This window comes from Argopecten irradians, chromosome 8 (assembly GCF_041381155.1).
Source record: "Argopecten irradians isolate NY chromosome 8, Ai_NY, whole genome shotgun sequence".
Taxonomy (NCBI): domain Eukaryota; kingdom Metazoa; phylum Mollusca; class Bivalvia; order Pectinida; family Pectinidae; genus Argopecten; species Argopecten irradians.
In genome coordinates, this window is record NC_091141.1 from 6,047,960 (window position 1) to 6,071,531 (window position 23,572).

Below are 23,572 nucleotides of genomic sequence, written 5' to 3' on the forward strand. Positions count from 1 at the left end.
GGGCACCAAGGGGATAAATAAACAGCCAAACCTGTCTATAGAGGGCACCAAGGGGATAAATAAACAGCCAAACCTGTCTATAGAGGGCACCAAGGGGATAAATAAACAGCCAAACCTGTCTATAGAGGGCACCAAGGGGATAAATAAACAGCCAAACCTGTCTATAGAGAGCACCAAGGGATAAATAAACAGCCCAAACCTGTCTATAGACGACACCAAGGGGATAAATAAACAGCCAAACCTGTCTATAGAGGGCACCAAGGGATAAATAAACAGCCAAACCTGTCTATAGAGGGCACCAAGGGGATAAATAAACAGCCAAACCTGTCTATAGACGACACCAAGGGGATAAATAAACAGCCAAACCTGTCTATAGAGAGCACCAAGGGATAAATAAACAGTCAAACCTGTCTATAGAGGGCACCAAGGGGATAAATATACAGCCAAACATGTCTATAGAGGACACAAGGGGATAAATATACAGCCAACTGTCTATAGAGGGCACCCGGGATAAATATACAGCCAAACCTGTCTATAGGGGTCACCAAGGGGATAAATAAACAGCCAAACCTGTCTATAGACGACACCAAGGGGATAAATAAACAGCCAAACCTGTCTATAGAGGACACCAAGGGGGTAAATAAACAGCCAAACCTGTCTATAGAGGACACCAAGGGGATAAATAAACAGCCAAACCTGTCTATAGAGGGCACCAAGGGGATAAATAAACAGCCAAACCTGTCTATAGAGGGCACCAAGGGGATAAATAAACAGCCAAACCTGTCTATAGAGGGACACCAAGGGGATAAATAAACAGCCAAACCTGTCTATAGAGGGCACCAAGGGATAAATAAACAGCCAAACCTGTCTATAGAGGGCACCAAGGGGATAAATAAACAGCCAAACCTGTCTATAGAGGGCACCAAGGGATAAATAAACAGCCAAACCTGTCTATAGAGGGCACAAAGGGATAAATAAACAGCCAAACCTGTCTATAGAGGGCACCAAGGGATAAATAAACAGCCAAACCTGTCTATAGAGGGCACCAAGGGATAAATATACAGCCAAACCTGTCTATAGAGGGCACCAATGGGGATAAATAAACAGCCAAACCTGTCTATAGAGGGCACCAAGGGGATAAATAAACAGCCAAACCTGTCTATAGAGGGCACCAAGGGGATAATATACAGCCAAACAGGCCCAAGGAATATAAACAGCCAAACTGTCTATAAAGGGCACCAAGGGGACAAAAAAGTCTGGATTTGCAAGTGGTTTTTTATGTGCAGGTTAAGTATGATGAATTTGACCATTTGGGACCACAGAAAGTGATCTTATTAAGCAGGAGGCTGATATAGAGAGATGGTCATTAAGATGGGAGTTCCTGTATTTGTTTCCATAAATTTTTAGCCCACCATCATCAGATGGTGGGCTATTCAAATCGCCTTTCGTCCGTGGTCCGTCGTCCGTCCGTCCTTCCGTCCGTCCGTCCGTCCTTCCGTCCGTCGTCCGTCGTCCGTCCGTCCGTTAACAATTCTTGTTACCGCTATTTCTCAGAAAGTACAGAAGGGAGCTTTCTCAAATTTCACATGTAGGTTCCCCTAGGGCCCTAGTTGTGCATATTGCATTTTGGACCAAATCGTCAACAAGATGGCCCGACTGGCGGCCATCTTGGATTTTGATAGTTAAAGTTTGTTACCGCTATTTCTCAGAAAGTTTTTGAAGGGATCTTTCTCAAATTTCACATGTAGGTTCCCCTAGGGCCCTAGTTGTGCATATTGCATTTTGGGACCAATCGGTCAACAAGATGGCCGACTGGCGGCCATCTTGGATTTTGATAGTTAAAGTTTGTTACCGCTATTTCTCAGAAAGTACTTAAGGGATCTGTCCCTCAAATTTTCACATGTAGGTTCCCCTAGGGCCCCTAGTTGTGCATATTGCATTTTGGGACCAATCGGTCAACAAAGATGGCCGACTGGCGGCCATCTTGGATTTTGATAGTTAAAGTTTGTTACCGCTATTTCTCAGAAAGTTTTGAAGGGATCTTTCTCAAAATTTCATATGTTGGTTCTCCTAGGGCCCTAGTTGTGCATATTGCATTTTGGGACCAATCGGTCAACAAGATGGGCCGACTGGCGGCCATCTTGGATTTTGATAGTTAAAGTTTGTTACCGCTATTTCTCAGAAAGTTATGAAGGGATCTTTCTCAAATTTCATATGTTGGTTCTCCTAGGGCCCTAGTTAGTGCATATTGCATTTGGGACAGATCGGTCAACAAAATGGTCGACTGGCGGCCATCATGGATTTTGATAGTTAAAGTTTGTTACCGCTATTTCTCAAGAAGTTTTGAAGGATCTTTCTCAAATTTCATATGTTGGTTCTCCTAGGGCCCTAGTTGTGCATATTGCATTTTGGACAGAATCGGTCAACAAGATGCCGACTGGCGGCCATCTTGGATTTTGCACCAACAGCTATAAGTGGTTTGTGGTAATATGTTGAGACAGCATTACCATCTCGGCAACCATGGCCTCTCTTTCCTATATACATGTAGACCACCTTTCACCATTCTCTTGATGGGAAATTTTTTGTCTTAATATTTAAGTAAAAACCCAGCTATGTTCTTATGATAATGAGTCACAAAACACACGTCTTTGGCACTTCTAAACAAAGCAATATCCTAAAACATGTAGGACAAGTTGAAGAAATCAAATTGATTTATATATGAGGCATGGGTCTTGGTTTCAACTTGTACCTCAGTTTGATATGAAATTATCCTTCTGCACAATTGTGCAAGCTTGAATTATTTGACATATTACATGACCCCAGGTTGTGGGGCAAAATCTGCACTATGAATGGTCCAAGGGAGGTAACCATCCAGACAAATAAATACATTTAGCATAGTATAAAGGGAGGTAACTGCGTAATACCTATCTAGCTGTGTATTGTTCTTCGTACCTGTTGATGCTCAAATCCTCTGCACTATAGACACTGGTAAGGTCCTTGCTTAAATCCTTCTCTGAAATTCATATTTTCGATGTGAAATCAAAATAATGTACTAAGTAAAGACTCTAGTTCAGAAATAGTCTGTAGAACTCAATAATGACATTCAAAATATATGCTTCAAATGACACATTAAGTGATGTTCCCAGTATAGAGGTTAATGTAAGCATCTTGCCTAACTGATTACAAGAAAATAAAATAAAAATTAATAATTTCTTAGTAATTAGTCTAAAAAACAAAATGCATATATATGTTATTGCTTACTTACATAGTTAGCTCACATTACCAAATACAAATTGTGTATCCAGTACATTTGTGTAGTGTTGTTCACTCTGCTGTTCCGTCTAGTTTCAATCAAACACACGATATGGAGGTTTAAATCGCAGGATTATTGACATTTTACCACTATTGATATGATAATTTCTATTTCATTCAATTTGTAATCCACTTGCCTTTTGTAAATAAAAAAGATGTTTGAACATTGTCTGTTCATCTTTACCTAGATGTTCAGTGACGTAAAAGGGTCTTGTGTATTTATGTAAATAGTGGAAAATATAGACAGTTCAGGTAAAATGGCCACTTTTTTGTGTACCTTAACGAGAAATATTGAAACATTGTCAATGATCACTGATTTAGATTTTTGGATTTAGATTTTTGGAATTAATTAGTTTTCATATGCTGCACTGTATATGTATAGAAATGATATATAATCCTTTACACACAATACTGCTATATGTCACTTTAGATATTTCATTGCAATTTTTTCCATCTCACCCAATATCTAAATCATTCATAACATCTTTTTGTCAAAATTTCGCTGAATGTCTATTCAATCTGTCAAGTTAGGTTTACAATTTCATTTTATCAGATAGATACAACAGCTCATACTTACAATGTTTAATTTAGATTTATTTTGTTATCTGTTCTATAAGGTTATAGTAGGAAACTAGAGGTGGAATACCCCCCCTCCTCCAAAAAAAAAATTAATTGATCTTAATTAGCAATTACTTGAAAGTTTAATCATTTAAATGGATCCAATTATTCTAAGATAAAAAAATCCGATAGAGGCAATCACTCCTACAAATGATAAAATATATCCTTTGATTTATTGTACTATAGTTCTTTAGAATCTGTTTCATCATTTGATTAAGACATTGTAACTTGTAAGGTAAGCGAGTCTGTAACACATACTTACTGTTAAATACTCAATTAAAATGGTCTCTATAACTATCAGATATTTGGGTTCTTGGGTATGCAGTTGTACTATAGATACAATGTGTATAGTGGTCTGTGTATAGTACTGAACAGGTGTTTGGTGTCAAATTGGTTTGGTATGATATTGCTTTGATGTATTTAATAACCTATGAACAGCCAGTGTTAGTTAAGGCCATGCCAGGTTTAGGAGATAGAGGAAAGCCAGAGTACTTGGAGAAAAACTACTAGTATGAGGTCAGTACCTGGCAACTTGCCCCTCATGGGATTCAAACTTGTGACCCCAAATTAAAGCTAAGGGCTTGTGGTAAGAATTATACTGGACCACTCTGACACTACAACCTCACCTTAACTTTCTAATAATAGTTATGGTCATTTTAGGACGATGACCTACATGCGTATTTTTGGGAACTTTTTAACGGATCAAAATTCAATATGTCGTCTGAAGTTTTAAGAAATGTTTGTTATACGTAGTTTGTAAAGTACAGATGTTATAACAGTTTTAGATGGCTGCCTAGATTATCTGGGCTGCCAGCACTACAGCTCTGACTCAACACTTCAAACACTTGTATCATAAAGGAACTTATCAAAAGTTTGCACATACCTCTGCATGCTGTAATAGATTTGTAATTCCTCAACTCTTTAGTGCTACATTTATCAAGTTAAACCACAGATGTTACAGTTCTGCTGGTATACAATTCAACCTATCGCTCCTAGTGAGATAAATTTCAAATAACTATTTTTCTCTGCATTATACAGAAGATCCAATAGCAAAAAGAGAAATCTATATGTGAATGTATTTTGTTTCATTTTTTGGTGCTTGATTTATGACAATGCTTCAGATATTTTTTATGTTTCAGTAATCAAAAGCCTATTTCTTTATATGAGATTTCTTCTTGAGAAAGAATTTATCAGATTTCAATAAAACCTTATTTTATGAAAATCAGGACTCTGCTTGGAATTGTAACTTCTACATATATTTCCGAAAATGTGCCCCCAAAATAAGTTTGAAAATATACATGTACATGTAGTTTCAAAATGATTTAAACCTTAATTATATCCGCAAAATAAAAAAAAGGAGAGTTCTGTTGAATGAGAATTTTACCAGAAAAGATGAAGAAAAAAAATTGTATTGCGAGAATTTTTCGTCTGGAATGTAAGAAATACACGAAATTATAGGAGAGTTTGTAATGTAAGAGATCAAACCTTTTGATCTAAAGGTATTTTACCTGAATTGGAAACCATGGTAACATTTATCCTAAACTTGATGGTTAACATTCACCTGATGATAATAAACTGATGACACTGATGTTAATCCATGAGAATATTTCTGCTTTTACCAGAAAGTTATTCACATTCGATATACTGGCGGACAATCAAGTTATGTGGCACCATTATAAACGAACACAAATCTCTGTTTAGTACTATAGTACCACTTGTGGGTGAACACTTCTTGCTGAAATTTGGCTCTGTGAGTGAGTGATTATTTCCCATGTACCTATAGATGCTTATAGAGATTATGTACCACATAAAGATAGTGCCTCGACAAAAATCCTTGACTATATAAACTAGCCTACCTGTACACAAATGACTTATTCATATTTTGTTAAGTGCTGTATACAAATAGTTAATAAATAAACTTACCAGAGTTATTGAATAAAGCCAAATATCATACACAATCCTTGTTTGTACTTGGGTGAGTACCACTAACGGGTAATAATACAGAATTGGCAGAAGTCATTGAATCTACCTCCAGTCCAAACACTTTTTTGTTTGTTGTTTTTAAAATACCACCATGTGATTTATTTACTGAAGACAATATTTGTTTTGGGCTACTTAACGGTCTTTACTGGTAATTCCAACTTGTCTGAGAAGCGATTTTGAATTTTGACACATTAGAAAATTTATACTAAATCCAACCTTCTGTTCTGACTTCTTGACGTTGTTTTTTTATCCAATGTTATGGAAGCCAGTTTATCAAGAAAACAGCATTGAATCTGCCATTTTATAGAAGCAGTAGTAATTCAATATGGTCAGGGAATAAAATTTTTATTACAGCTTTTTGAAGCGTAGAAATCCTGACTCATGGGAAAATAAATCTTATTCCACCTTTTTGAAGCATAGAAATCCTGACTCATATATGAAGCTTAGAAATCCTGACTCATAAATGAATCTTAATTCCAATCTGTGGGAAAACAAATCTTATTTCTGATCCATAAGAAAACAAGTCTTAATACTGGTCCATGGGAATACCAATCTAACTAAAATTAGACTTGTAATTCCGCTCCCACTATGATACTCTAAGCGATGCTCCATTCCAATACAAGTCAAAATACAAACTTAATTTTGGTTCTTTGGGAAAAAAAATATCAATTTCAATTCATTGTAAATCAGTTCTTAAATTTGATCCATGGGAAATCAAATTCTGGTCCATCAGAAATATACCATTAAAATGTCCATTCTTGGAAGAAGTTCGAAAAAACCTTAATTCCAACAACCAATCAGAGAAGTAATCCAAAATCATCAATTTTACCAGCATATTGGCCTGTAAGATTATCACATGAAAGACTTGTTACAGTCGTACACATTTTACATGATAACCTCTGGTTATCAGAACACACCTTTTAAACAGTGTAGTTAAATAGTCAATATACTATTTATAATACCTTTAAAACATGCAAGCCAGTGTAAAATAGTCAATACTATTTATATGTATATATATATATATAGTGTTCCTCTGTGAGTATCGTTCTCACATCTCCAATCTGATTCTACGCACCCAGTGACGGAGTTGAATAGATACCCTTCTTATGTTACTACTTTAAACGATTTATATGGTCCTGAAAGGTGTGTGTATTTCTAAATTGATTTTTATCAATTGTAGAATTTCAGATTGGAAGATACCTTTCAAATTTTCAAATAAAATGACTTGGGTATCATGTTTAGTTATTAAATGTGTATGGTTTTGAAGGTTAAATTTAATTTGATTATCGTACCGGTCATGGGAATAGTCACATTACTTCAAAAGCATTTACGTAGACATCAAGATTGAAGTTCTTTCTGACTTTAAACATTTGTAAATGTTATAATGTATACTTTGTAGATTGTGTATCAAATAACATCAATTAGTGGTACATATGTAATTATAACTGTTATGTAATATTCTGTCACTAAATATCCCTTATTAGTGACAACTGATACTATCATTATACGGTATATATCCCATTACGATACAGACATGTCTTCGTTAATAATGTCCCTGCATGCTAATTTTACAAAGACATTGTAACTTTTTGTATAAGAATTTCTCAGTAGAAGTTGTCAGTCCAGATTGCTTTTCATATCATTTTAACTACAGTCGAACCTGTCTTATAAAGATCTACCAAGGGACATGAAAAGTGGTCTCTATAGTCAAGTGGTCCTTATACACAGGTCAAATTGTGTTAGAAGTGACCATTTGGGACTTTAAAACTGTGATCTTAATAAACAGTGAAATGTTCTTTACAGCCAATTGGCCTTTATACACAGGTGAAATTGTGTTGAAATTGACCATTTGGTACCCTAAAAAAGTGGTCTTATTAAGCATGTAGTAAAGTTGTCTGATTAAGCAGGTGGTCTTTATACAGAGGTTGTTGCTAAGGCAGGATTGTATTTTGTTGTGCGTATCAACAAGTCAGCCCTCTCCATGAAATACTTGGTTTCAATTGTACTGAGTATGTCATAAGTAAAATCTGTTACAAGATTTAGTTGGTAGAAGTCAAACTTTCTTCAGAAAAATTGACTTGGCCACTATTGGCCCATGAAAAAGAATGGGGTCAAAGGTTGATACTGTATCTGTTTTGTAGAATCAGTTATAATCCCAATATTACCAACAGGATTATCAGATTATCCTGAATCCATTAAATATTGAATTCTACCTTGCTAAGCTTATAATAATCATGAAATATCTTGAAAATGCAGCTTGTATCTAGGTATTGCTGTAAAATATATCAGATATATTTCAACATTGATATGTAATGAGTGTGTGTTTCTCAGTATGCTTCTTTCTTCTGATTGTTGTCTTCTAAATAAAGATACCAGAATTCAGTGATTTAGCCAAGCTACTACACAAAAGATGAAAGGTCATGGCAGGTTGTTCTTCTATTATATTAGTGGAGATATATTGGTAATATTAAAGCCACACTATATGTAACTATCAACAAAAAGTCAAGTTAGATTTGACCCCAATATTTTAGTATTTGTAGTAAAAATTAAGTTATATCAAGAATATTTACAATTATTTCTTAATAACTTTGGTACAGCAGTTGTTGAAATTTGATACTTATAAACATGGCTTCATTTCAAACTGGTCGCCATAGAAGTTATGATTATTGCCGAACAGAAGTCGGAAAGTTCATGACCCGTTTTCGAAAGAGTTTGGACAGACACAATAGTCACATGATATTCTCAGCAGTGACATTACAATGTCGTCTAACTTCAGTTTGTTTGACTAAATGGGACCCACCTAGCGATGTTCAATATTTATTTGATCTTTATCAAAAGTGTCCGAATCATTATCGCTCATCTTGACTACGATTTAGTCCTGTCTCTGCATTATTTACAACGGGATTTTTTTCAACATTCTTCTAAATCATGAAAAAATAAGGCAGATACGAATATTGCGACTTGAAGAAATAGGTGTACAGTATAGATCTATCAGTAAAACACTTGGCAGAAGTTATTATAAATATTTAATAAAAAAAAATGTATGGTTGGTACTTTTATATTGTTTCTTTTGTTGTTAGCACAACTGAATTAATAGTATCAACTGACACTATTTCAAATAAAACATTTTCATATTTGCCTGATTTGTGTGACCTTGACCTCATTTCTGTTTAAGTTGACTGAATTGGTCATTATGATGGGGTAACATAAACACATATTATACAAAAGGTTCAGTGTTGTGTGAAATATGTCTCCCACACAATCTGTCCTGATCTGTTCTGACTTAATGTAGCCTATGGGTGATAACACAGACTTCGTGAATGCATGTTTTGTTAGACTTACTGCTATAAGCTATGAACCTATAGATCTACATTCATAAGTATGTACATCTTAGATGATCTACATTCATAAGTAATATGGTCAAACTTTGTACCTATATATGTACATCTTAGATGATCTACATTTATAAGTAATAAGATTGTGGCAGACGTGGGGTGTCTTCCGAGGCCTAGAACTATAACGGGTTGATGTTGTGATAGTGTGTCATCAGATCTACTCTGCAAATACCACAACCGCAAGATTATTAAAACAATTATTATTACTTCAATAATGAAAAAACTATTGTCCGCTTACTATTTTTGTTGTTGTCCATTTCATCCTGTTTTGTTCAATCTGATATTCAGGACACATAGATTTCCAGTTCATAACCATCAAGTTTAGGAAATAATACCTATCTCCCCAAACCAATTCTCTTTTGTTGCTGTCATTCCTAAAAAATCTAAATGTTTGTCTGTCTTTTTAAATCAATAATAGTAATTGTGTAGCGAAATTTGACTTAATCTATCTTTGGTGACAAGGTAGATTAATCAGTTGAGCATCAGGCTATTGTTCAAAGGTCTCGGATTCCAACCCCAGTTTGGTCGCTACATTTCTCCTCTCTGTTACATCTGTAAATTTGTAAGTAAGATTTGATGTCTATAACATATGGTAAGAAGACAGAATGAACTGGTACTCAGATATTCTTGTAAATAACCAGTAGTTGTATTTGTCTGTTGTAGCTGATTCTCCAGATCCTAATTATACTGACAGGGAACTACAACTTCTTTAACTTGCTCACGATTGTCCTCTGTATATCCCTCCTGGACGACGAACACTTCAAATACAAAACAGGTACGGTTCATTCGAATTCTTTATCTTAGGCAAAAAAAAATGTCTGTTTAGGGTTACATTGGCAAAAAATAGAGTTGGTCGGTCAGGAGGATTGTTTTTTTAGTGTCTTTCTCTCTAAAATAATGGCCGGAACCGGAGTCTGAGATCGAAATCCTGACTTTTAATTTTTTTCCTTAAAAAAGTGAAGAAAAGAAATAAGGGTCAGGCGTAAAAAATTAGGGTCGGTTGGGTAACTCTAAACAGACATATTTTGTTGTCTTGCCTTACTCACGATTGTCTTCTGTCTATCTTTCCTGGGCAACGAACATTTCAAATACAAAACAGGTATGGTTCATTCTGAATCTTACTCACAATTGTCCTATGTATATCTCTCCTATACGACGAGCACTTCAAATACGAAACAGGTATAGTTCATTTTGTATCTTACTGACAAATTGTCTTCTGTCTATCTCTCCTGGACGACGAACATAACAAATACAAAACAGGAATGGTTCATTCTTTATCTTGTTCACAATTGTCTTCTGTCTATCTCTCCTGGAAGACGAACACTTCAAATACAAAACAGATATGGTTCATTCTCTATCTTAATTATGATTGTTCTATGTATATCTCTCCTGGACGACAATCACTTTAGATACAAAACACCTATGGTTCATTCTTTATCTTGTTCACAATTGTCCTCTCCCTATCCCTTCAATCAAATTATTTCACATGGACTGAAATATCCCTTCTAAGTTTTGACAATGTTTAATGTGTATTTTACAGAAAGACAATCATCATGGCTGGTCAGAATAATAAACACACTAGCATCAGCACTAGTGTATGGTTATATCGGGTACCAAACATGTCATCTGTTCTCCCTCAAAATCAACCTGTCGCCCAGCTTCTCTGTGACCTCTAGTACAGGTAAGTATGTAAAACCTGCCATAGTAACCACCTCTGTATAAGGAACACCTGTTAAACAAGACTGCGTTCTTAGGGTTCTAAGTTTGGCCTTTTATATGATGACCACTGGACTATAAAGACCTTTGTTTCTGTGACTTTATAATCAGGCTGATATTATAGGTCCAGATTCGGTATTTTACCATCTTTGCTTACCAAGAGGTACCTGGTAGGTTTCAATCCTAAATTTGAAAAGAAAAGCACCACTAGTAATCAAAGATTTCAGGTATCTGATTGTAGAAGGTTTTTATCAACAAAGTTAAGATTGCAGTCACAACAGGTGCTGAATACATTGTCAGAAAAATGTGACCTGGTGTCTACATCTCCAGCTGTACGCTCCAGTGAGTCAGCACCATACCAAATCATACACAAACCTACTATGTGCATTCTTCAGAAACATGGATAGCTGTCCCTGTTTGATGATGGGGCATTTAACAATCTAAACTAAAATTAATAGATAAGTTAATATGGTGAGCACCAAACCAAAAAGTACATGTAGATATAAAGCTAAGCTTAAGATAATTATCTTAACAGTATATTGTCTGAAAAGCTGGACAGTGGCAATTTTTGCCTTGCCAAATTCTCCTTCATTATAATAATATATGATTTTAACTTTATCAAATTCTGTTTCTTTTATACATTCTGTACATGCATCTATCACTGTTTTATTGTTTTGTTTCAGCGTTTTCCCAGCCCCAGTTTACAGCCTGGTTAGACTGGGTAGTCCCCTGGACCATGACACTGGGGGCCGTCTCCCTTGGTTACGAGGTCATCATGGCAGTTTATCGGTAAAAACATCAGTTCATTGTACAATTCCTTACATTTGAAAAGATAGAAATCATTTTTTATCCATCAGAATAAAAGCTAAGACTTCAAAGCAGGTCAACTGAAAATAAGGACATTACATTGTACTTTAAAAGTCAGTTATTTATGCAAATTCATATTTCGAAAATTACACTAAAAACGAAAAAGTCCAAGTGTAATTACCAGCAATTATTTTAAAGCATTTAAGCTATCAGGTTAGAGATAATTAATACATCATATTCTGTTTTGTGGATTAGCTTTTGTGACCAAGTTAAGATCCTTTAAAATCACAATATATAGTGTCGTCCTACAGAAGTAACTGGCTGTACAATATAAAAAAAAAAAATCAATTTTTGATAAGGATAAGTTTAACAAGCAACTCCCAAGCTGCCAAGCATTCTATGAAATGGATGATACTGATAAATGTATAATGATTGACAGGTGTATGATGGAGAAGAAAGCCATGCAGTGGAGACTGGTATCTGTGGTCCAGTGTGTCCTGTTTGGGGCTGTATCAGCTGGGATGTTAGGCATCAGTATGGTCAGGAAGTATTCTCTATTCTATTTCATTCTCTGCTAAAATTCTCTACCCATTTTTCTACTTTTATGAAAAAAATTGCCATAAATCTATACAAGATACTGTCTATATATGTATTGGTATAGAGTATGATGACTCTATCTGGTTAATGAGTTATCTCCCCTTAGTTCATATTTTCATTGTATTGCCGAAATATCATTTCATTTATTTGAACCATATTATAACTTTAGAAGTCTGTTTCAATAGATTATGTTAACAACAGAAGTCAGTTTTTGAAACTAAGTAAATGTAAATTGTCTGTCTAAAGTATTCTCTATCAAAAATGACCAAAAAAAAAGATTATCTTAATAGATGTCTGCTGGCTTGGTGGTTACATATGTATTGTTGATTTTAAAAATGGTATCCACGTTATCAGAGTCTATGAACAATGCCTTAAAAATCTAAAATACATGTACTTACAGAAGCTAGATCATTTCTGAAACTCAGACTGCAGCATGTGCTAACCGTGGCTAATATACTTGTACCTATCTCTGGTGTCTTTGTTGCGCTGAGTGTAATGTATATGAACTTTTGAATTTGTTGTGAAGTACTGTATTTATGTTGATTTCTGTCTTAATGTCATATCTTCTGACACATAGTTGCTTCCAGAATACTCTTAGGAGGTTCTTTGAACCTTCCACATCAATATCTCTCTAAAGACTTATCCACAATATTCATGTGCATGAAGAAAAAACTGATATTTTCACACTAAAGCTTAATTCTGCTTTAAGCCAGAGAGCTGTATTCTTTATAACAAAATGTCACAAAATTACTTGAACTGAAGTTAGAACATTAATGGTAATCAAGCATGATTTTAACTGTAATTTTGTTATAACTATTACTTTATAAATACTTTACAAGAAGCCCATTGTTGCTACACAGAAATAACATACATTGGGCTGAGTAGATACAATTCGGCACAGTATAGTAGCAATGTAAAAAAGTAACAAGATTTTATACACATGATATGCATCAAATGGATTAAACATCAGGCTACACCTATTTAAGTCCTTTCCAATTTAATTTTAACATATATACATTCTGCTTTCATAAAAAATATCAGATATATATACAGACAAATAAGATTATTTATATGGTTAATAGTTAAAAGGGAAATAACTCCAACTTGATTATTCATAATGATAAAGAATTAACAAAGCGCTCTGTTTTGCCTGTAGGTTCCTCATACAGTGATCAGTAAGCCAGCCCAGCAGTATCTCCCTAGGGCTATCTTTTCCTATAGGTCTACACTACAGCCGTTCCATCTCACCAACTCCTATGGCCTTTTCAGAAGGTACCACTAACTCTTACTAACAAAGCTAGTTGCATCTGAAGGAATACAGCTCTAATACTTGCTATCGCGATTCAGCAAGAGTTACTCCCCTTGTTTGTTACTTGCTCAATAGAGTTGAAAATCTCGAATCTTGTAGCTGTAATTATGATCTGTCCACAAGGATCTCACTTTTCCTAAGATCTTTATAAGATATCTCCAGTATGGAGATTTTGTTTTAAACTTTATGTCTGCAAATACTATTAACCAAATTACTTTTACAGCAACTTAATTAATTTCGCATTTTCTTCCCCAACAGTGTTTTCATGTCAATTTTGTTTCATGATTTACAGATAAAACATTGTATTGTACTTGTATTTGAATTGTTGAATTGCGGCAACTAAATTTCGCAAAATTCTAATCAGTTGTGAAATACCACACACAAAATTAATTGATAACAAATTCTTTTGGAAAATGATGAAGAGAGAAATGTTTTCTTCAGATGCAGCCATAAGCTACATATATATACATGTACACATACTTATCTTATTAGACTTGCTTGCCTTGCAAATTATTTAGTATTTCTTCTTGATCTTGCAATGGTGTGCTTTCCATTATTTTCAATGATTTTGTGGTGATGTGTGTGGATACGTTTTAATGTTGTAGTTAAAATAGAATTTTACATTCCGGTGAAGTAAAGCAAAAAGTTCATTCCTCAAGACACAAATACTGGGATTGACTTGAAATATTTGAAATACTTATAATCTACAAAATTAGAGCATCATCTAAATGGATGGTTGAAAACAAAAACTATGTGACAACAATTCATCAATATATCTTAGTTTATGTGATCCCGAGCAATTTCACTTTCTATTTAGGAATCAAACCATTGGATAGCTAATTGACTACATTTTGTTAACGTGATTGTGCATCATTGTACAATTTAGTGTCCATATCTTCATCTTCTGTAACACAGAGTCTGTTTAGTGCTTTGTCAATGTAAATTCAATGTTGTAATGCTTTTGGTAGCTTTGATGTTTATGCCAGCACAGAAATGAATTAATAAACTGATCTTTTAGGTGTCCCATTGATAAATTATCCATGCATGCTGTGACAAAAGGAAGCCAACCCAAAAATTATTATCTTTAACAAAATCACTTTGATCTACATGCCTTTAAAGGCCCAATATCCGTATCTTTCTTATTTTTTCATGATTAAGAAGAATGTTGAAAAAAATCCTGTTGTAAATCATGCAGAGACAGGTTTAAATTGAAGTCAAGATGAGCGATTATGATTCGGAATGTTTTGATAAAAATCAAATAAATATTGAACATCAATCGCTAGGTGGGTCCCACTTAGTCAAACAAACCGAAGTTAGACGACATTGTAACATCGTTGCCAAGAACGTCGTGTGACTACGGTAACTACATAACGTCTGTCCGAACTCTTCTGAAATCGGGTCATGAACTTTCCAACTTCCGTTCAACAATAATCATAACTTCTATGGCGACCACTTTAAAATGAAGGCATGTTTACATGTATCAACTTTCAACAACTGCTGTACCAAAGATATTAAAAACATTATAGATGTTCTTTAATTTATCTTAATTTCAACTACATCTACAAATACTAACAATATCGGAGTCAAATTTAACTTGAATTTTTGTTGATAGTTACATATAGTGTGGCTTTAAAGTCACATTATTTATCAAGGCTCGATGAACCAAGTAACAGCAATGTCTTGCATTTGAAATGGAAAACTTTAGTGGTAATCCTCAAATTGATGTTTTTTGATAAAAAAAAAATTCTTTCTTACAAAAATGAGATATTTGCACAACTGAAGTTAGGACAGTCATCAACATATTGTAGCCACCAGCCATGTTTTTTTACAGCATATAAACATGTTTAATAAACAAATATATCTTTTGTTTGAAGTTCCAATGTCATGATCACTTTCTGGTTTGACCTTTAGATAAGGGACTACAGTGTGTTTAACCTTTGACCTGATTGGTGTGACATGATATCATTGCAGGTTCCCTTATCCTACCTATCCAATTCCTCCTACTCTAGTGTTCCCACCGTCTTCAGGAATGTGCACGCAAAGTTTGAGCCTTTCCAGATGACTAGCTCTTATGGATTGTTTAGGGTGTAAGGATCCATGTGTTATGTTTTGATTTTAATAATTTTTGTACTGTCACAGCAAATCACTTGAATTTATATTAGAACTATGAAATTCTAATTATACTTCTGGTGGTACTGCCAATTCACAGGAAAGTAAAAAGCTATAAAAATGTTTTCATAAATTTTTGGCCTTTTAGCTTTAAGTCAGGTACAGAAAATCAACAATCAAGTAAAATACATCTTGAAATTCCAATTGCTATGACACCAATGTTTGATAAAGCTTATTATACATGGATTCTACAAAAGAAAAAGTGATTTGCAGTAACAGCAGTTAAAGTTATATGTGTTTGGACTGGCTTGATCATTGGTAGCTCAGCGGTAGAGCATCCGGCTAGTATTCAGAGGTTCCAAGTTCGAGCCCAGTCTTACCATGACATTTCCTCCTCTCCTGTTACATATGAGATTTATTAAGAAAGCTTGGGAATGGGATTATGCATTAATATAAAGTTTTTATGGTAAGAAGTAGATGCAGGATGTTCTGCTCCCCTATAACAATTAGCTTAACATGCTCTCTAACCCCATTTTCCATAAATACAACTATCTTACCATACATATTATTAACACTGAAAATTCACACCTAAACAACAGCATCAAAAATACATGCTACTGTTTATTTGAATTGAATATTAAAACAAATAGCACAATCCCTTTTACACCAATGTTATTTATTACGTGTTGGACTAATTAACGTTTTCATTAAAAAAATGATATAATTGAACTCATCAAAGACCTGGCTTCTTATGTAATGTGTTGTTGGTTGTTCTACTATAGTAATTTCAGCCTAGCCATTGTAAGAAATCACTTACAGCCTAGCCATTGTAAGAAATCACTTACAGCCTAGCCAATGTAAGAAATCACTTACAGCCTAGCCATTGTAAGAAATCACTTACAGCCTAGCCAATGTAAGAAATCACTTACAGCCTAGCCAATGTAAGAAATCACTTACAGCCTAGCCATTGTAAGAAATCACTTACAGCCTAGCCATTGTAAGAAATCACTTACAGCCTAGCCAATGTAAGAAATCACTTACAGCCTAGCCAATGTAAGAAATCACTTACAGCCTAGCCAATGTAAGAAATCACTTACAGCCTAGCAAATGTAAGAAATTACTTACAGCCTAGCCAATGTAAGAAATTACTTACAATATCCATGTTCTATGGTATACCACTGTACTTACCTTGTATTTGCTAGTCATTTTGGTTTGCTTCAGTAAATATAAAGTGTACATAAACTATTACAATTGGTTCCATTTTCTGTAGACAATGAACATTAGACAATGATCATTAAGTTATTTTCAGGTTCTGATTTTGATTTCTTTTTACGAGGTCTACATTAACATTTATTTTATGAAACATTAATATTACAACACTATACTGAAATATAAATCAAATGCAGAATCATAACCATTTTGAAAACACAATGGATGCATGTACATTTATAACATTTTAGAATGACAGGAGTTGGAGGTCGACCAGAGGTCGTTGTCGAGGGCAGTGACAGCCTGGAGGGAGACTGGCAGGAGTACGAGTTCATGTACAAACCAGGGAACCTCTCCCGTACACCCCCTGTAGTCGGTGAGAATTTTGTCCTATTCTGTATTTGCATATAATACAGTTAATCATATTAGATATTAGACATAGTAGATGACTTTATGATATATAGGAAGATAAGATATTCCAGTTACCAGTAGTAAAATCTGACCTTTGACCTCTTCTCAATAGTCAAGGTCAGTTTTGTTCTTTGTAGCTGATATGACTTTGCAGAGTTATTCCCCTTTGCTGCACTTAATCAGATGATTTAGAAATGTGTTTGGCGGCAAATGGGACAGAAAATGCCATAATTCTTGATTGACAGTAAAATTTCTTTCGGTAATCGACAACTTGTGTGAAAGCTAACAGGTACAGTAATGTATTTAAATGTTAGTAACCAAGTAAAAAGCTCTTATTTGTATTTTGCCAGCCCCTCATCAGCCACGCCTGGACTGGCAGATGTGGTTTGCAGCCTTAGGAAGCTATCAACATAACACATGGTTTGTCAACATGGCATACAGACTCCTTCAAGGTCAACCAGAGGTCTTACAGCTACTCCAACACAACCCGTTTCCAGGGCAACCACCAAAATATATCCGAGCCACATTGTATCATTATCACTACACACAAAACAATGGGTAGGTTTAGGTTTATAACATTTTAATAATATCTTTTTTATTTTTTGTTTATTGTATTCAAAAAATCCTGTACAAGTTTGAGTATCATGTCAATTGATAGCATGCATGTTTTACATTTGTTTATAAAAATTCGAAAATGAAATGAAAATCAGAATAAAAGAGATCGTGATTATTTAAGAAGCTTTGTCAGACAAGAAGAGATGTTGTAGTTTGGTACAACTAAAATTAACACAACTACTACCTGTGTAAATGTGCCTAAATCGGTAATTAAAAAATTTCAAGAGTCTAGATAAGATTTCTTTGCTCCAATGAAACATTTACTAAATCCTTTACAGACAGGAGTGGTGGGTGAGAGAGAAAAAGAATGAATACTTCCCACCTGTGGAGAAAGATAACCCCTCCCTGGTACAATATCTCAAACATGCAAAAATCCTAGAGGATGATGAAGATACAAAGGTGAGTTTAATAGAGTTATCTCCCTTCAATTGCCTCATCTCTGATATTTCTAAGTGCAATGACTTCACTTTATGGCATGAAATATGATGAAATGAATTAAACATTGTTTTGTAAAATTATTCACCAAATGAAAGAAAAGAAAGAGAAAAAGAAAAAGATTTGAAAATATCTATACATTTGAAAAGATATTGAATTAGTGTTCAGTTTTATGGTTAATCATACATGTCCTACTTTGTACAGGTTCATGTAAAGATCAGGCAGGAGGTGATATATAATAGTCACCAAAATTACTCATTTTAACACCCAAAAAAACAACTCGCATAGGTGAATGAAAAACACAAAAGTTTTCTTGATAATCAGTTTACTTCATGTACACGGTGCATTTGAAATACAAATGCATATCACCAAGGGTGACGGCTGACCTAATCAAGTAATTAGGTTTACATCAATAAGATAATTAATTTGTGGTCAATAAAACAAGTGTTAAGTATCAACAAATACCCGGTATTTATAAAACTGTTCTTTGTGGTTTTTAATGTGTTTTAAACGATTTTTTGATGCTGTGAAACCGCATTCTTCGGTACGCTCGGCGAGCCTGTGCACATCAAAACAATGAAACCACTCCGCGATGAAAATTAAAAGTTGTTTTGTTCATTTCACTTAATACTTGATGGTATGAAAAATAAAACCCCAATATTCAAAACCACACACATTGAATTTGTACATACATATACACCATGGATGGAGTGTTTTAAGTGTTCAGTTGGGACTCTATGATATTGGTATTACTCTGAGATTGTAGTCTCCCGAAAATCACGAACAACACCTTCTTCGCTGTCCTCCTCCGTGGCAGACTTTCGGTGGATTTTGGATTGTGTATGTTTATTTAAATTTTACGTAATTCATGCTACTGATCAATTATTGTAATCAAATGTTAGGAAGGTTAATACAAAAGAAAGTTCTTATAACGCTTATAAAGATTTTTTTGTGTTGGTTGCATTGACGAACTATGTCCGATGATACACTGTATTATTGCGCAGTAAAAGTTAATAGTTTTGAGTATGTGTCTGTCACCGGGAGTTGTGTCTTTTGTTTATCGACAACTGCGTCATATTGAAAGGGGAAAGGTACCAAATTTATCAACATAAACTTACAAAATATAATGATGATATAGATCTATATATGTACAAACATTTTAAAGTGACAAATAAACTGATATTGCCGTATAATGTACGGTAGCCTTATGAATACTTTCTAAAGTCCGATGTATTGTATGAAGTTTTCTTGATGTTAGCGTTATGAATTCAAAAGAAATTTGAGTGTTATAAGTAACCAAATAATGTACCTTTTACTTGGCAAAAGTATATGGCCATGTTTTATTATGAGTATTATGAGAACCAGTTATTGTTAGGCTTACGAAGACTTGCTAAAGTCCGGTAGCCTACATTACATGAAGTTTTCTTGATGTTAACGGCTAGCGATCTTGTGAATTTAAAAGAAATCCGAGTGATATACGTAATGGAATAATGTACCTTTTATTCGGCAAAAGTATCTGGCCATGATTTATTAGTCAAAAGTTGTCAAAGCAACGTTAACCCATGTAAGTTTTCTAAAAAGGAAACCAAAACTTGTCCAGAAATGGTAATATTTCTAATGTTATATTTTTCCGAAAATATTCTTCAATGTTAAGTGGATATTAAGATACGGATATGATTACTTATTATTTTTTGTCTTTGAAGAGACATTGATGAAATTGATAATTTAGTAATTAAAAAAGAATTATTCAAAATGATACTCAGATTCTGAACGGTTACATTGGTGTCGAAATCGTTATTTCAGAAATAATTTAGATACAAAATTTATTACAGTTATTTCAGGAAAATGAGTTATTCAACTTATTATTCTTGAAAAACTTTGAATATCATAAAATAAATACGGTATACTGTAAATATATTTTGTTAAACTCTGAAATTCAACACTGCACACTTAAAGTATACTAAATTCAATATTTAAATGAAAAACCAATTTCTTTATTATTTGGTTTGGATCCTTCAATCACAGCATCTATGAGTGGCCTTGGCACTTTGATTTATAGTAAATGTTTGTGGTTCACCTTGGTGACAATGATTCAACTATTGTAACAGAGGATTCCGCTTATTAGCATAGGACATTTTTCCAAAGAAAATATGCAAATAAACCCGGAGTATTCGAAATAGCGGAGATGACATTTTACTTTTACACATGTGCATATGAATTTGTACCTTATTTAACTTAAAAACGAACCACAAGTAATTATTTTGGCGGCAGGTGATGAAGCCTAAATGCGTTCACTCGACCTAAACAGGAAATGTCTTTTGAGAATCATTCTCCCTGTATTGTTGATCTATGCTAGTAGTGTTTACTTACACCTGGCGAATAGCTAGTGATAACATTCGTTCACTCGACGCTAAATTAATGCATATTCAAGTATGCGAAATAATGCATATTCAAGTCGCAATTAAACAATATTAACGTTGCAAGTATCTTTTGTATCCTAAGCTTACATATTGTAACTAAACTTGCGGTAGAACATTGCACTCCGACTTTGCATGCTTTTATGTCCTCGTCAACGAGACGCTTGATACGCACATAGTAGTATCTGTCGTAGTCACAAGACTCTGGTTCAACGAGACTTACTCATGAATGGCGATTTTTGTAAGGAAGCATGGTTTCTCCAACCGATCGCGAACTAAGGTACGTTACGTTAATCAAGGAGCGTATATGAGAAAGGTAGGTCTCACTGGTTTTGGGCAAAGACAGCGCAGGCAGCTTTTGTGTATTGTGCACTGACACGTGACGTTGGACGACGACTGAATGCCATATAGATATCCTGCCGACGTCAGCCTTTGAAGAATCATGGAGGGGGGAGGGGTGCCGAGGGGTTACCAGCTCTTTTTTTCTGAAGCGTTGCTGCCATTTCATGAGCGAGTCGTGTATTCTTAACGGATAGATAGTTTAAGATCATTTCTTCTAAATCTTTCATCTTTAAAGCAAGTTTATAAACGTTGTAAAATTTTATTTACTTACATTGGTGTTTCGTTTGACTCGATGGAGACAAAGTATTCTGTTGGGTAGTGGGGGTGGGGGGAGGACGTGGGGTGGAGAAAAACGTGTATTTCCGGTTAATAAGCGTCTCGCCGTTGGTGCTTTTAGTAATGTAAAGAGACAGAACACGAATCCTTCTTCACATTTAAATCCTTGCGTAATGATAATAAACATATTTGAAAGTACAAATGTTTTAATTAGATGTTTGAGTATATAAAAAATTCATTCATTAGGCCATACTATAATGATTTTTGTATATCCGTAGTTACACAACAACAACCGTAGTTACACAACAACAATGGAAAACAAAGCTACAGAATAGAATGTTATAATTTTTGTTTTAATTCCTACAGGGCAAGCTAGAAGGGAAAAAGAGACCCAGACAGTCGTCCTACACTCACCGATTTGTGACGTTTATACGAATGTTTATAGGTCAGCCAGACGGATTTAGATTTATAATGTCATTACTGGCAGCCGCATTACTCATTAAGATATACAACAAGTACTTTTGGTAAAGTACTTCTGATAAGTACTCATCAGAGTTATTTCTGAAAGTTAGATTACTAAAATGTAAGTCGGGTGGTTATAATGTACAGTGTAACCTGTTTACACCAGATATCACAGGGACCAGCATATTTGGTTGGTAGAGACAGGTTCAGGATTATACAGGTTTGAACAACTATGGTAATAACCTATAAATCAAGTTGTAATGAACACTGGATTAGACTGGTTATACTGTAATAAGAATATTGAGACTATTTTAACACCTCTACTGATTAATCTGATGGTAGCTCACATTTGCTCAATGTAAACTATCTGTTGCTGGGGCATCATGCTTGGTTGAAGTGGTTTCACATATCGTAGAATAATAATATTTAAGTATTGACTGTTTGGGGATATGGGTTTTTCCTTTGGATAAAGTTTTGATTTTTTTTTATGAAAAATTAGCCATTTTCATTCAAATTATACTGCTGTATATATTTTTTCACAGTAAAAAATATATATTGCTTTAGTGATACAAAGAGAAAATCATATTTTTGATTGTTTTAGGAATTTGAGTTCTGTTTAAATATAAGCAAAACCAATCAAGATAATAACTTAAATGTATTCTAATCCAGGGGAAGTAATTATCTTGATGATACTTACAAACTCACTTTTGTTTTAATTTGAAATCCTAATGAAAGGGGCCTCTAGTTAATGGAGTTACCTCCCCTCTGATAGTGTAAGAATGTTTATTATGAAATATCTGTTAAGTCTATGTGTTATATGTTGTATCCTCTGTTTATTTTTTGAGAGTTTTGTGAAATACTTTTAACAGCAAGCATTAGTACGTCACTTGATACTGGTCAAGGTTTTCAAAAGTTTTTTGTTTCATCTTAACTCATCTCAATCTGATTAAAACCAGATTTTTTTTATTAAACTCTGATACTCTACGCTCCGGTACGATGATGAATAAGTTTACCTGAACGGCATGGGAATCAAAATGTGATTTAAATCAGATTAAAATCATATGAGTGAAATATTATCAATACCAGAGATAATCTACTTCATTGATTTCTGTTTTTAGGGGCACACAACATTCCTGGCTTTGTCATTTTTATTGTTAGCTCACCTGGTCCGAAGGGAAAAAGAAGAAAGGGGGGGGGGGGGAGGACCGAGGTGAGCTTTATGGGATACCGCAGCGTTCCGGACGTCCGTCGTCCGGCACCGGACTCCCGTCAACATTCGACTTCTTCTCCATAACCGCTGGTCGGATTTCACAAAATTTGACTGGTAGCATCCTTATGGACTACTAACTGAAAATTGTACAAATGATGGGCCTGATCCCCCGGGGGCCTGAGGGGCGGGCCAAAAGGGGTCAAATTTGGCTATTACCATAATATACGGGACTCTCTTCACTGAAAACTCAAGCATGGGATATCACCCATAATGCAATGGTAGCAACCTTATAGGGTATGGTATTCAAAATTGTACAAATTCATGGGGTCTTGACCCCCCGGGGACCTGA

At 34.7% G+C, this 23,572-nt stretch overlaps 1 protein-coding gene across 2 annotated transcripts in view; it reads left to right on the top strand.

Moving 5' to 3' along the window:
• The window catches only part of LOC138329191 (lipase maturation factor 2-like), a 61,026-nt gene extending 37,862 nt beyond the window's left edge, over window positions 1–23,164 (top strand). Inside the window, exons 8-16 of one of the 2 annotated variants that reach the window (XM_069275999.1) lie at window positions 9,972–10,083; window positions 10,849–10,989; window positions 11,708–11,813; window positions 12,271–12,370; window positions 13,585–13,700; window positions 17,307–17,431; window positions 17,817–18,024; window positions 18,360–18,480; window positions 21,918–23,164. In XM_069275999.1, the coding sequence (XP_069132100.1) occupies window positions 9,972–10,083; window positions 10,849–10,989; window positions 11,708–11,813; window positions 12,271–12,370; window positions 13,585–13,700; window positions 17,307–17,431; window positions 17,817–18,024; window positions 18,360–18,480; window positions 21,918–22,079 (1,191 nt within the window). In that variant the 3' untranslated portion in view covers window positions 22,080–23,164. Of the gene's footprint in view, window positions 1–9,971; window positions 10,084–10,848; window positions 10,990–11,707; window positions 11,814–12,270; window positions 12,371–13,584; window positions 13,701–15,708; window positions 15,825–17,306; window positions 17,432–17,816; window positions 18,025–18,359; window positions 18,481–21,917 lie in introns of both variants that reach the window. The other variant, XM_069275998.1, reaches the window with a different exon arrangement.
• Window positions 23,165–23,572: the final 408 nt, after the last annotated feature.